The following is a 15141-nucleotide window of genomic DNA, read 5'->3' as shown; positions in this document are numbered from 1 at the left end:
TGCCATTCCATTCTTGCAGATCCTCTCCAGTTCTGTCAGGTTGGGATGGTAAACGTTGGTGGACAGCCATTTTAAAAAGGTCTCTCCAGAGATGCTCAATTGGGTTTACCGTCAGGGCTCTGGCTGGGCCATTCAAGAACAGTCACGGAGTTGTTGTGAAGCCACTCCCTTCGTTATTTTAGCTGTGTGCTTAGGGCAAGTCGTAATTCTGCCAAATACTGTGTAATAACACTTTCATTTCGCTGGTTTTGAGGAAGTATATAGTGTTTGATAGTAGTTTTCAAAGATTTTATGATTTTGATTAATATCGGAAGTTTACACTATCAGTTAAAGGTCAGTCTCTAATTTTGGGTAATTGAGTGCTTCAGTTTGTTGCTTTCGGAGGCGCCTAGCTAGAATTCTTGTGGCTTTTGGACCAGATTCGTAAAAAGTCTGTTTTGAAAATCTTAAATTTTTCTCTATCTCCTCGTGTATCATATTATTTATATTATTTTTAATAACTGTTATTTGTCCAGTCAATTCTTGATCATTAGTACTTTCTTGTTGTTTTAGTTTCTAACTCCTAAGCATCTTTTTCCAACTCATCATATTTTTAATCGTTTTAAATTCTTTTTCAAATAGGCAGTTCTTGAGATAAGTTTGCCTCTCATTACTGCTTTAAACCTGTATCCCAAACCAGAGCAGGATTTACTTGACCATTGTTATTATCCTCATACACACTTCTCCTATTTCCTTCTTAATGTCATTCACTGTGGTTTCCCTGTTGAGAATGCTTATATTTAAGCGCCATAGAGTTGTTGTTTTTTGGTTGATTAGATAAATGAATAGACAGATAAACCACAGTGTGGTCAGATATATTAGATGTTCCAATTTTGCATTCCTTCACCCTAAACCTGTCAGTTGTGTTCATCAAAATGAAGTCAATCCTGGAGTGGACTTTATTTGTGAGAGAAATAATGGGTAAAATCTCTCTCTCTTTCATGTGGAAATCCCTCCAGACATCATACATACCCATCTCTTTAATTAAAATATTAAGATCTTTTGACCTGCCAGTTTTTTGTTTTTTTTGAAGCTGGTTGTATCCATAGAATAATTTAGGGATTGTATTCCAATCACCCAGCACAAACTAAAATCCCCCTCACTTACTGAAATTATTGTATCAAAAAGCATTTTTTAAAAATTTCCTGTCACTTTCCTAATTCCGGTGGAACGTAAATGTTAGCAAACGTAACCACAACATTATCAATTCTCCCTTTTATAATAAATAAATCTGCCTTCTTTATCAGAGCCTTTTCAGAAATTAATTCAAAGTTTAAAGAGTTGGAAATGAGAGTAGCCACCCCCCTTTTTCCTACATTTTTACACCAGCTATGAAATGTATTTGAATACCCTAAATGTTTTTAAATTTATCATGTTCTTGCTTGGACATATGCGTCTCCTGTAGAAAAGCTACTTGTAACCCATCTTTCCCCTCAATTTAGCTAGAACCCTTTTTCTTTTTCACTGGACTACTCAAGCCATTTACATTCAAAGAAGCAATTTTTAAATCACAAGACACTGTTATAATAACAAAATCCCTTACATGATATAGCGGCCCCTAAAAACACACATTGAACAATAACAAAAATGAACCTTAATGAACTGACTTCCAAACGAGAAGAGATTCTTCCGCCTCCCATGTAACCCCGTTGGCAGGTCGAGGGTTAAGTCTCTCTAGACGAGAGGCCCCGAAAAAGACGGTAGATGTGTCTGTATGTAAAAACACGTCCATCCTATTAGTCCAACGTAAATGATAAAGTGTGACCTCTCCCACGTAGTAGATAATCAAGCCCTGGCCTGAAAAACATTGCGTTGTAGCTTGATGCCCTGCTCCTTTTTATCAGGATTGTTCCCTCTGCATTCTTGCAACTTGACCTTCGCTCTGAGCGCCACGACGGGCCCGCTGCTGCTCGCCGGTTGCCAGCCCAATAGCTCCCGAAGACGAGACTCTGCGCTGTTCCCCTCCTTCGGCTGTAACCGGCTCCTGCACTTGAAATCCGCGTCTCTCTCAACTCCTTATAAGCTTCCCGAGCGCTGGAGTATGTGCGCACGGCCTGTCTCCCAATGAATCCTCATGTAAGTGAACGGCGTTTGGAAATGTATGCCTTTGTCCTTGAGTATTTTTTTAATGGCGTTATATTCTCTACGCCTCTTAACAATCTCGGGTGCGTAGTCATGGTCGAAGTGTATAAATGCGGTGCCCACCTGTATCTTGCCTTTTTTCCACACACTTCCCTCAAGATCATTTCTTTTCGTAGAAAACTCCAGAAAGTTTACAATTACAACAGCCCTCGGCGATGCACCCAGGCAGAGTTTACCTTGCAAGAGCCCGATGTGCGTGTTTGTATTTTAAAGTTAAAAATCCTCCGGTAGTTGTAGCTGGCCTCCGCAAAAGCTTCTCAATAAACTTCGTTACAGAATCCCCCCCTCTTGTCCCTTCTGGCACCCCAAAGACACACGTTATTTTCTTCTGGATCGTGATTCTAAATCAGCACTTTGATCTGGAGGTTTCCTCTGCTGTTCAAGACAGGTGCACAGAGCCTCAGTCGCCTCCTCTGCCCAGTCCCTCCACCTGGCTCACGCGGGCCTCCGCCTCGTCCATCCCGCTGTGAAAGGCCTAGTACGTCGGTTGCAATATTGTCCAGTTTACCGTTGATTTCTTGTCCCAGTTGGGCAATATCCTGTTTTGAGCTTGGCATTGTCTCCTTTTAGATCTGACTTTAAGTCCTCTATTGCCTTAAGTACCCCCGCAGTGTCTGCGTTTAGGTTTACCCCGGGGCTCCCCGTTTCCCACGCCAGCCGTGATGTTGCTAGCTTGGTCCGGTTGGGTGTTAGCTTTTGCGGCTGAGGCACTTTTATCCTGGGCTTTTGGGCATTTTTATCGATCTTTGTGGGCCTAGTGTGTGCTTCTTCTCCCTCTCATATATTATTTTGTTAAAAATAACAAATAGAATAGCGAGTTCAAACGGGATTATCAAGGTTAAAGTGGGAGAGGGGTTTCAATGCGACCAACTACTCCATGAGCACACCCGAAGTCCATTTAGGCAATTTAAAGGCGATTTTATCAATTTTTTTTTTTTTTTTTTTTTTTTGCACCCTCCGATTCCAGACTTTCAAATAGTTGTATCTCGGTCAAATATTGTCAGATCCTAATAAACCATACATCAGTGGAAAGCTTATTTATTCTCAAGCTTATATAAATCTCAATTTCGAAAAAATTGACACTTAAGATGATATGAATTTTTCTGGTCCAGGGTCACAAATGTAGCTCCTGGGTACTGCAGTGGGCTCATACTGACCTGATGATGCCACTAAACTGTGGTAACACGGATAGTTAAATGAAACCCCATAATCCAGAGTCTGTAGTTTCTCTATCTCACATTGGGGCCGAGGTTCATGCAGGCAAACATTTTTTTTAAAAATCCTTGAGCAACCGCATCATTATAATTCAGCCCCCAGTCCAAAATGACTTGGCGAAGCCTCCCACCTCCATCCCCTGCTGGCACAGAGCCAACAAATCATGCCATCTGCTCCTTCTCAGTGGCTGGAGGAAGAATGTGAATGCCCATTGTCCAAAGGAAAAACAGAGAACACTGCCCAGCTGCTGGATCTGATTAGGCGTCAGCATTTTTGTCATGAAGTACTTCTCAAACAAGAAGATCCAATTGCAGTTTTTTATTGTGAAGTCCAAAAACAGTAATTCACATAAGGGCAAAAGCAAAAAAATATGCAAAAAGTAATCCACAAAAGAAAACCTGCAAAAACAGAGAACAAAATACAGAATACACAAGGAAAGAGAATGCAATACTGATGTTACAAAAGACACAATGAGCAAGGTATATATGGTTGAGCTTATAGGTGAATGACAAAAAGCTGACAGTATTGAAACAATAATCGGAGGTTGCAACCGATATGGGAAACAAAGTCCAGAACAGGCAAACAATGATTCAGAAGGAGTGCCCTCTGATGGCTGACATGGGCACTCCAGCAGCTGGCTGTGACCCATCTAATAAATTGTTCACATTTCAAAAAGTTCATCGCAAACAAAAACATTGGTTGTTGTCACTGAAAGTCACCAAAATTGTTCACATTTCAAAAAGTTCATCGCAAACAAAAACATTGGTTGTTGTTAATGCTGTGGTTATTTTAACAGTTTCCTTCGTACATTCGGTTCAACGACATTGTTAAAACACATTTTTGCTCCATCCATGCAATAAATGTGCAGCCTTCGACTGCTCAGGCAATGTTGTTGGTATGACCAAGAGCCATTAAAAAACTACAGAAAAGTAAATATAATTCAATTTAGCATTACTGGGCACAAGTACTAGGAAGAGATCACACATCAGCTGTTCAAAAAAATGTGTCAGTGAGACAGCGGAGCGTGAGTGCAATTCTGTGACAGTCAGAAGCGTTAACTGTGGAGCCGTTGAAGGAGATATGTGAGGCAGGAACACTGTTCAAGGTCTCCATTAATTTGTGCTTGAAGTAATTTAATGATGTGTATATATTTTATGAAAGCACTGAATCGCTATAGAAATCCTGATTCATTTGATTCTTAGCATTTAAAATTGATTACTGTCCGAAATCAACGATTCACGGTTAAAAAATCCATGTTTCAAGATCGATGAATTGCATTGTCAGGGTTTGTAATCGATGCATCGAGAAAACGAGTCAATCGTTACACACCCCTAGTATATAAGGTGTACATTAGACAAAAAAAAGGTGCAGTATACATTTATTTATCCATCCATTAAAGGGGTCATATGACGTTGCTAAAAAGAACATTATTTTGTGTATTTGGTGTAATGCAATGTGTTTATGTGGTTTAAGGTTCAAAAAACACATCATTTTCCACATAATGTACATTTGTTTCTCCTCTATGCCCCGCCTTCTGAAACGCGTCAATTTTTACAAAGCTCATCGTTCTGAAAAGCGAGGGGTACTCTGATTGGCCAGTTATCCAGTGCATTGTGATTGGCCGAATGCCTCAAGCGTGTGTAGGAAATGTTACGCCCCTTAACACTGTGATGCCATGTGTCCCGTTGCAATGAGATAAAACCAATAAAACCCATTACAAACGAGGAATTTGTAGCATCCAGCCTCTACATTAATACCAAACAAAGCATATAGAACAACGAAAACATAAAACCATCCCCTCATTTAAGACCAAACAAACAACAAACAACAATATCTAACAGTTACTCTACACTGCTCAAAACTCATGTTTGAATCATCAGTGGTAAATCCTTTACATATGAAAACATACTTACAGACTGTGTGTCAGAAGCGCCAGACTGTTCTTGCAAAGTTGGAATTGCCCCACTTTATAGAAACTATATTTTAGGTTACTCTCACAGGAAACAGTCCTTGTCCTCCGCAAAATGTGCTGCACATATCTGAATATTTGGGTTGAACTGTTCTGGAACAGTGGTGAAATACAACTTAACCACTGATTTGTAGTTGTGTCCTGTTTTGGAAGGTCAAACAAAGTAGTATGGAGCCATTTTAGGAGGGCGTGGTTGACTCTTTACTTTTATAAAGAATGTCTCTTTGGATTTTGAGACTTTAGTCTTTGCAACTTTACAGATCTTCTTTATGCACCAAAAGCTTGTAACACTCCAAAGAGAAAGGAAAAAATTAAATCGCATCATATGACCCCTTTAATTTCTGCAGAGATAAAATTTTTTGCAGTGGGGCTCTTTTTATATGTAAATTAGCAATTAAAAACCATCTTACCATGTGCTTTACCACTGTACCACAGTACATTATCAGCAGTATATTTTGATTGTGTGGAATCATTTTATGGCATATGTAAACGTTCTTACACATGATATGGATTATATACTCTTTCAATTATGATGTAACTAATAAAGACTGATTTATAGAATTTAACGTTAACTTTTTCTATTATTATTATTAATATATATATATATATATATAAATATCTAAAATAAAAAAATTCAACCATGGTGCATCAGAAACAACAACAAAAACATGGTTAATACAGTTCTGCAGTAGGATCATTTCAAGCCCATGGTTCATTCATTCATTCATTCATTGAACTAACCTTGTAACATGCATTAATATAAAGACAATGTGTTAGCCTGAAATGACTCAGAAGACTTTAAGCAATAGGATCACTTTATTAACCATATAGACACTGTATACAAAACTTGATGACAAATCTAAAATTAAGTGACAAACAGATTCACCAAATTAAATGGCAAATGCTTGTAACAGTGCTATAGTTATAGAATGTTATAACAATAAATGTGAGATTGTGAGATGAATTAGATTGCTTGGAGCATTTTATACTGTAACTAACAACAAGTAATTTTGAAAGTAGAAACACATACAATTCAGAAGTATGGGCTGGCTAAAACATGCAGGTTAACTTTCCTCATTAAATGTCCATTCTTAAGCAGTTATGAGCAGCAGACTGTGTAATATGTGTGAACTTTTTTGTTATCGCTTAGATTATGGCCAGTTGACGTATAGCAGTCTCCAGTGTTTCCAATACATATTTGTGGCATCACAATATCAAAACTGACCGCCATAAAGACATTTTCCAAAAGGCTTACACTACACTGAATAAACGTGCACTGCATATTTCAAAATCAAAATGTGGCGCAGGTGTTTTTATATGAATATATCTTTGTACAGAACAAATATCGGCCAAACATATCAGCCAAATTAATCAGCATCATATATCGGCCACCCTGATTTCTAAATATCGCCATCGGACAGAGAAAAACCCATATCGGCCGACCTTTACAAATTACATGAACAAATATTGTAATTAGCAATTTTAGGTATTGTATTCTCAGGTCCTTCTCAAAAAAATTAGCATATTGTGAAAAAGTTCATTATTTTCCATAATGTAATGATAAAATTAAACTATATTTAGATTCATTGCACACCAACTGAAATATTTAAGGTCCTTTAATTGTTTTAATACTGATGATTTTGGGCATACAGCTCATGAAAACCCAAAATTCCTATCTCAAAAATTAGCATATCATGAAAAGTTCTCTAAACGAGCTATTAACCTAATCATCTGAATCAACTAATTAACTCTAAACACCTGCAAAAAGATTCCTGAGGCTTTTAAAAACTCTCCCAGCCTGGTTCATTACTCAAAACCGCAAATCATGGGTAAGACTGCCGACCTGACTTGCTGTCCAGAAGGCCAATCATTGACACCCTCAAGCGAGAGGGTAAGACACAGTAAGAAATTTCTGAACGAATAGGCCTGTTCCCAGAGTGCTGTATCAAGGCACCTCAGTGGGAAGTCTGTGGAAGGAAAAAGTTGTGGCAAAAAACGCTGCACAACGAGAAGAGGTGACCCGGTACCCTGAGGAAGATTGTGGAGAAGGACCGATTCCAGACCTTGGGGGACCTGCGTGAAGCAGTGGACTGAGTCTGGAGTATAAACATCCAGAGCCACCATGCACAGGCGTAGTGCAGGAAATGGGCTACAGAGAACAGCACTGGACTGTTGCTCAGTGGGTCCAAAGTACTTTTTTTTCGGATGAAAGCAAATTTTGCATGTCATTCGTAAATCAGGTGCCAGAGTCTGGAGGAAGACTGGGGAGAAGGAAATGCCAAAAATGCCTGAAGTCCCAGTGTCAAGTACCCACAGTCAGTGATGGTCTGGGGTGCCATGTCAGCTGCTGCTGGTGTTGGTCCACTGTGTTTTTATCAAGGGCAGGGTCAATGCAGCTAGCTATCAGGAGATTTTGGAGCACTTCATGCTTCCATCTGCTGAAAAGCTTTAATGGAGATGAAGATTTCGTTTTTCAGCACAACCTGGCACCTGCTCACAGTGCCAAAACCACTGGTAAATGGTTTACTGACCATGGTATTACTGTGCTCAATTGGCCTGCCAACTCTCCTGACCTGAACCCCATAGAGAATCTATGGGATATTGTGAGAGAAAGTTAAGAGACGCAAGACCCAACACTCTGGATGAGCTTAAGGCCGCTATCGAAGCATCCTGGGGCCTCCATAACACCTCAGCAGTGCCACAGGCTGATTGCCTCCATGCCACTCTGCATTGAAGCAGTCCATTTCTGCAAAAGGATTCCCGACCAAGTATTGAGTGCATTACTGAACATAATTATTTGAAGGTTGACTTTTTTTTGTATTAAAAACACTTTTCTTTTATTTGGTCGGAATGAAATATGCTAATTTTTTTGAGATAGGAATTTTGGGTTTTCATGAGCTGTATGCCAAAATCATCAGTATTAAAACAATAAAGACCTGAAATATTTCAGTTGGTGTGCAATGAATCTAAAATATATGAAAGTTTAATTTTTATCATTACATTATGGAAAATAATGAACTTTTTCACAATATGCTAATTTTTTGAGAACCCTAAATATTTTAGGTATTGTATTCTGATTACTTTTTAGATTACTTTTACATTACTTTTTTCCTAATTTGTTATAAACTTAATAATAAATGTACCCTATATATATAAAAAATGCAAATGAAAAGATTATTTGATTATAAAATACAAAGCAAGACAAAAATTTATTATTTTAAAACAAAAACAATTAAAATATAACAGTAAAAATTGAAATAAGTAAATTGTTTGTCTGCATGTCAATTTGACCATTAACCTAGATCAGAGAACTGTAAACATTTTATGTAAAAAAAAAAAAAAAAAAAAAAAAAAAAGAACTTGTTTAAACAAAACTAAACTTCTTTAGTTTTACATTTCAGCACAAAGTTAAAATTGTATATTTAAAAAAAAAAAAAAAAAAAATCAAATAATGTTTTGGGTGAGACTATACAAAGATGCCAAAAAATGCTTACAGACAAATCTGACCATGCGATCCACCTTTTTCTTCAACGCGGAAGTAAGCCTATGGGTGAGACTTCCGGATCATTAGCCGCTATAGGTAAATAACAACGAGAATAACAACATGCAGTAAATGGTAAAACTGTTTGCAATACAAACCAGTGTGTTCATAATTAAGATAATACATTGAAATAATATAAGACAACACACCAATGGCACCAAAATGGTACCAAAGAGATAAGAATAAACAATAAACCTAGAAAGTATGTTCCAGACATGTTTTGTTTGGAAGCATCAGCAAATCTTGCAGTAGGAATTTGATCTGAATTTGAAGTGTGTGTTTGTGTGTGTGAGTTTTTATTTGAAAAAATACATATATAAAAATACTGTGCAATAGGCTCATTCAATGCTTTAGATATTGAGATATTGCCCCAAATGTGTCTCAAAGGATGACTGAGTGTTAAACATATAATGAACTTTTTAGATTCTGATGTCTATACATCACATCACAAATGTATTTATCTTCATAGATTTAAACACTATAGTAAAGCTCTTGCAAATCTGTCACCTGATGGTGATTGCTGGTTCCCTCCTGTTGAAGTTCAGCTTAAATTAATGTTGCTTATACTAGCTGTGAGCCAGTGTTCTTTTTCTAGTCTGTAAGGAGAAATCATAAAAGAAAATATTCAGTTTTCATTGAAACAAGGTGCAAATTATCTGGTATAATTCAATTATGTTTGTGTTAAAAGATGTAGCTATAGATTACACTAATAAAATTAATATAACAAGTTACTGAAATTAGCTTATTTGGCATACACATTCTAAAACAATATTTGTGTTTAAAATATAATAAATTTAAAACATGAATTATGTTTGTATGATTGTGTCTGTGTGATTGCAGTAGAGCCTGTGACTCATACTTAATCAGTGTAATGGAGAAATGCATGCTGATGAATGCACAGTCTATGTAATAAACCACAAGGAGCTAATACAAATGCTATTCTGATTTAAAGCTGAAGCAGAAAACAAAAATAATTATAAAATAAATTAACAAAACAAAACCAAAACAAAATTATTCACTACTACCAACATAATTTAAAAAAACTGAAATGATTCACTACTACTAATATAATTTATAAAGCAGGTATTGTTGTATAAAGCTGTGACAGTGTTTTGTTCTTTTTCCTACTTTGTGTAAAATCTTTCAGTCAACTTTCTGCTTTATTTCAATAACGCTTGATGATAAATTGAAAATATACTTTTTACAAATATTTGAAAAATAATTTCACATATCAGAGATAAATGAGAATCTTTAATACCACAAATCAGGGAACTGTGAATATTTTATGTCAAAGGAATTTGGCTGGCAAAAAAATATATAAATAAATAAATAGGTACCTCCCCTGCATTACATATAAGCAACATTAATAAACATGAAAACAACAACTGGATTACACATCCAAAGTATTCAATTTTTAATATTTTTGTCCTGTCTTTCACAATCAACAATTGAGTAGTTCATTTGCAAAAAGAGATCACTTATAAATCATGTCATTTTTTAAAAAAATTTTTTTTAAATTTTTTTATTGTGCATAATATCAATCACACTGCAGGGGGTATTTCAGAATGCAAGGTTAACTTACCTTAACATATACCCTGAACTCTCGGTTGATTAACCCAAACCTTGCTTACTTGAGGTATGCCTGTTCCAAAAATCCAGGTCCAGGAGTAAGCTCATTTAACCCAGAGTATGTTTCCTGGTTAACACACCTGACATTCTCAATAGAGTGACTAATCGACGAGTCACTACAGAAACAGACGCTAAGAAAAAGTGCGCCAAGCTACTTTTTTTCTTCAGGATTGCTTTTACTTAATTAGTTATTTATTGGGTTTTTCTTTGTCTATAGTTATATTTACAGTGTATTGTCTTATATTGTTGTGTTTGCATTTGCGTAAAGCTTTTATGTAAAGGGCCTTGAGAAAGTAATTTTTAAAGGCACTATGTAAAAATAATTAATGATGTATTGATGATACCTTTGATGAACCGTGACTACATATAAACAGAAAGAGACTTGACTGAATAAGTAGGGCCATGTGTCATCTTTCTTTTTGTGAAATAATGGTTCATACCGCTTTATTTCTGTGTAACTAATTTTCAATCCTGATCATTATGTTTAATGCATCACTTATTATTGCAAAATATCGATACTTTTGGATTTAAATCTTTAACAAAAACAAATTGTCGCTTTTATCATGTTCATTTTGTGATTGTGCTAGTTACAGTAACTTATTATTTTTTTTATTACGTTTTCTGATAACTTCTTTTTGGCCCTGTTTACACTTGGTATTAAAATACGTTGTAGTCGATCGGATACCAAGTGGACAGCCCTAAATACAAGTGTAAACATGGTGTGAAACATTTTTTGAGCTTGTCCACTTTCGATAACTTCAAGCGGTAGTTGAAAACGCAATCAGACAGGATTTAAAATTTAAAGGGCTGAATCAGAAGTATTATTTTCTGATAACACAAAAAATAAAGAACATCAGTAAGTACAAGCAGATGTAATATTAGTGCATGATAAATTTAGCCCTCCCACTTGTGTTTGATGCAGACAGAGGTATCCGCCCATTTACCCTCCTCTTGACGTAATTAGCACTGGGGGTAATCTGGTCAGAAGTGGTCGAAAGTGGACAGAAAAGATGGATTAAAATGCCAGGTGTAAATGGGTATGTCTCTTCGTTGTCCACTTGTGATCCGATCGACCAAAACGCATCTTAAAGGGGTCACAGGATGCCCATTTCCCACAAGTTGATATGATTCTTTAGGGTCTTGAAAGGTCTGAAAAGTCTGTAACATAGTTTGGTTAAAATTTCTCAATGGTAGTGTAAAAAACACCTTTTATCATTTTCCTTTAAATGTTAATGAGCTCTGCTGACCCCGCCCCTCTCTTCCGAGCTGCTCTCTGAGAGACTACATTAATACGAAATCATATTAAAAAAGATGCTTTAGCCGCATTCATCTGAAACTTGCTAATTAGCACATTAATAGGAAAGGCGATTTGCAAAGATTCATTAAAAAAACCTTACACTCACATCTTCTTGTAGGTGAAGCTTGATCACAAATTATTAATGGGAACATAGACGCATTTCTGTAGATCGGGGGCACATTCTCTTCAAAAACAAACGTAATGTTAATCCACTGCGTCTTCAGCATCTCAGATGTCAGGAGTAAATGATGACTGCTATGTTCATTATTACATCCAACAACAGAACACCTCAATCGCTTAGTATTCATTCTGCAAAAGCTGATAACTCCAATTTTATTTTATTTTTATTTTTTTTGGCAAAAGCTTATAACTCCACGTTCTGGGTTTCAGTTAAACAAAAATTTAAAAAAAAAGTTAATTTTTGTAATCTCCTCAGCTCACAATGTAGATGCCTGACAAGCATTGTTACTGTGATTACACGCAATACAGGGAGCTTTTCCCTCACCACTATAACATGCTGCTTTAGAAAGGTTCTGTGAAAAAGTTTTAGCTTTTGTTTTCCTTTTACACCCCAAAGAAGATATCACGGGTTCATCAAGTTTGTTGAAATTATCCAACCTCAATCACTTTAAGTCAGCTTTGACAAAACTCCTCTCAACTAGCATGTTTTTGAAGTGACTAGCAGCCTTGTCATCTGACCTGAATACTGCGTGCTGCTGATTTGCTAAAAAATACTTATCAGGTTTGGTTCACAAACAGCAAAGCTGCCTGTCAGTTTCTGCTGTAAAATGTGAACTTGCGATGCCTTGACAGTGGACAATACTGGACATTGTGACCAAACGTGTTTAGAATTCAGATTGTGCTATAATGTAGAGAATAAGGCCACATTCACACAGCAGCAGAATATGGTTGTCAGTCCTCTATTTGAGTCCTTAATACAGTTACATGCACACACAGATCGGTTATTTACGGGTGTGACAACCGCATTCTGTAACCGAACTCACACCTGTAAATTCTCAGGACTCACAACCGCATTCTCGGAACACATGCGCTGTGTGAACGAAACAGGACTGGACAATTAGTTGTCTATCACATCATACAGTGCTAGAGAGAGCCACTCTGCTGCACAAACGTGGGTCTACCGTGTGTTACGTGTTTTCATGTGTGTTTTCGGTAACTTACAGTGACGGAGAAATGAGCTGTGTGTCATCTAAAAGTTTTAGATCCTGTCAGTTTTGTGTTCTGTATGCGATTCAAATGCTCCCCTCTACACCCAGCAGCTTTTATATTTGGGAGTAGAGCGGAGCAAAAGCTGCTGTTCGATAATGAGATTTGACGAAAGAACTCGTGGCTCGATATGACTCCTGTCATGTCAGAAATGATAAAACTTTCAGTATTATAGACGTTGCCATCTTTGATAAGGAACAGGGGCTTGACTACAGTTATATGTTCTTACAGACAGTATTCCAAACGCAGCTGTAAGCTGTTGTGTGACCGGGACATTTCGAAACTCACACCTATAAAAAAATGCGGTTGTCAATCCCAAAAACTGATAGAATAAATGTAGGCTAATGCGCAGCAGTCAGTTAATTTTTTTAAAGGTGGCATTTATTGTTTTTGCAAATGAGCTCTTTAATTACGGGCTTTTCGAGTCATTCGTTCATCACGTGACAGCCCCATAGCTTAACAAATGCAGTTTGAGCCGGAAAGAGAATTGATTAGTTCATCTATCGAGTCTTTGGGTTTTTTGAGTCGTTCGTTCATCACGACAACCCCATAAGCTTTACCTATGTGACAGCATTTTACTTAACCAATGCAGTTTTGAGCCGGAAGGAGTATTGATTAGTTCATCTATCGAGTCATCGGGTTTTTCGAGTCGTTCGTTCATCACGTGACAGCCCCTTACTTAACCAATGCAGTTTGAGCTGTTAAGATAATTGATTAGTACATCTATCGAGTCTTCTGGTTTTTCGAGTCGTTCGTTCATTACGTGACAGCCCCATATGTTAACCAATGAAGTCTGAGCTGGAAAAAGAATTGATTATTTCATCTTTCGAGCGTTCGTTCATCACGACATTTTGGAATTTTTTATACATATATTGGATAAAAAGAAAAAAGAAGAAGAAGAAGAAGAAGAAGAAGAAAAAGAATCATGTTAGTTGGCTTCAATTAGCAAACAGTCATTTCCTTCAGCTATTTCCACACTTAATTATACCTGTTAAAATGTATTGTAAAAGCTTTTGTTACTTTCACTGTTCATTTAAATGGTGCATTGCAGCACTGCAGCAGCTCAATACTATAATGCAGGGAACCACTCCTTATTTTAACATTATACGAGTAAGCCTGAACTATTTTGGTGATCTAATTTGCGTCACACGTACTGTACGCAGACCCTCGCGTACGAATTAAATCCATAATTTTAGAGCAAGGTAAACATGTGCAGTGCGCACACGTTTGCATTGGTGCAGAAGACACTTCCAACCTAGCGCATTTCACACAGTCTGTTTGTTTCACTTTTGCTGTAATCGTGTGCTTGACGTTTAAAATAAAAGTTGTTTATAGTGAATGCCCCTATAATTTTTGTTTGTTTTATATTTATGATTTAGTTTTAATCCAAATGCATGCACTAATGGAGAGAACAGCAATCAAGATCATGCAAAAGAAGTGCATGCTCTCTGACTCTCTCTCGCTCTCCTTCTCGCTCTCTCTCTGTCTTTCTCTCTCTCTTGCTCGCTCTCATTACTGTCAAATAACTTTGGTAACCTGTACACTGTTGTGCTTGCTTGCTTTTGACATATCTGACCGAACTACCAGTATCGGTATCCCTATTTGTCACCACATTCAGTGTTATGGAAAAGAACCATCATGACAGAATATCACACATTTATATACTGTAAGAAATAAAAAGCTAAAATTTGAGACCAAAAATGCATCATGTAACTGTAAGTGTAAATAATAATTATAATAATGACGATAATAATAATGATAATAATAATAACTATGCACCCGTTTGTAAGGAAATTAATTTCTCTATCCAATGCTGTCACATCATGTGACAAAAGAATGGAAGAAAAACTAATCAATTCTCTCTCCAGCTCAGACAGCATAGGTTTAGTTTATGGGGCTGTCACGTGATGAAGGAACATCTCAAACCCAAAGACTCAAAGGGTGAACTAATCAATTCTCTTTCCGGCTCAGAAGAGTCAGTAAAATGATCCGAACTTCCCATCACTAGTCTAAATGCTTCAGAGGTGCTTCCACTCCCCACCCCCAATTATAATGTAATATAATCCAGTTACAAGTACTAAA

General features: G+C 36.9%; 1 protein-coding gene across 1 annotated transcript in view; it reads right to left on the bottom strand.

Moving 5' to 3' along the window:
- Positions 1–8821: 8821 nt before the first annotated feature.
- LOC109052376 (NACHT, LRR and PYD domains-containing protein 3-like) overlaps positions 8822–15141 on the bottom strand; it is a 42563-nt gene continuing 36243 nt past the window's right edge. Inside the window, 2 exon segments of the mRNA XM_042777207.1 lie at positions 8822–8939; positions 9414–9502. Of these exon segments, the coding sequence (XP_042633141.1) occupies positions 9448–9502 (55 nt within the window). The 3' untranslated portion in view covers positions 8822–8939; positions 9414–9447.

The sequence above is a fragment of the Cyprinus carpio genome, chromosome A20, assembly GCF_018340385.1.
Source record: "Cyprinus carpio isolate SPL01 chromosome A20, ASM1834038v1, whole genome shotgun sequence".
NCBI lineage: Eukaryota > Metazoa > Chordata > Actinopteri > Cypriniformes > Cyprinidae > Cyprinus > Cyprinus carpio.
This window is presented reverse-complemented; position numbering and strand designations above follow the sequence as displayed.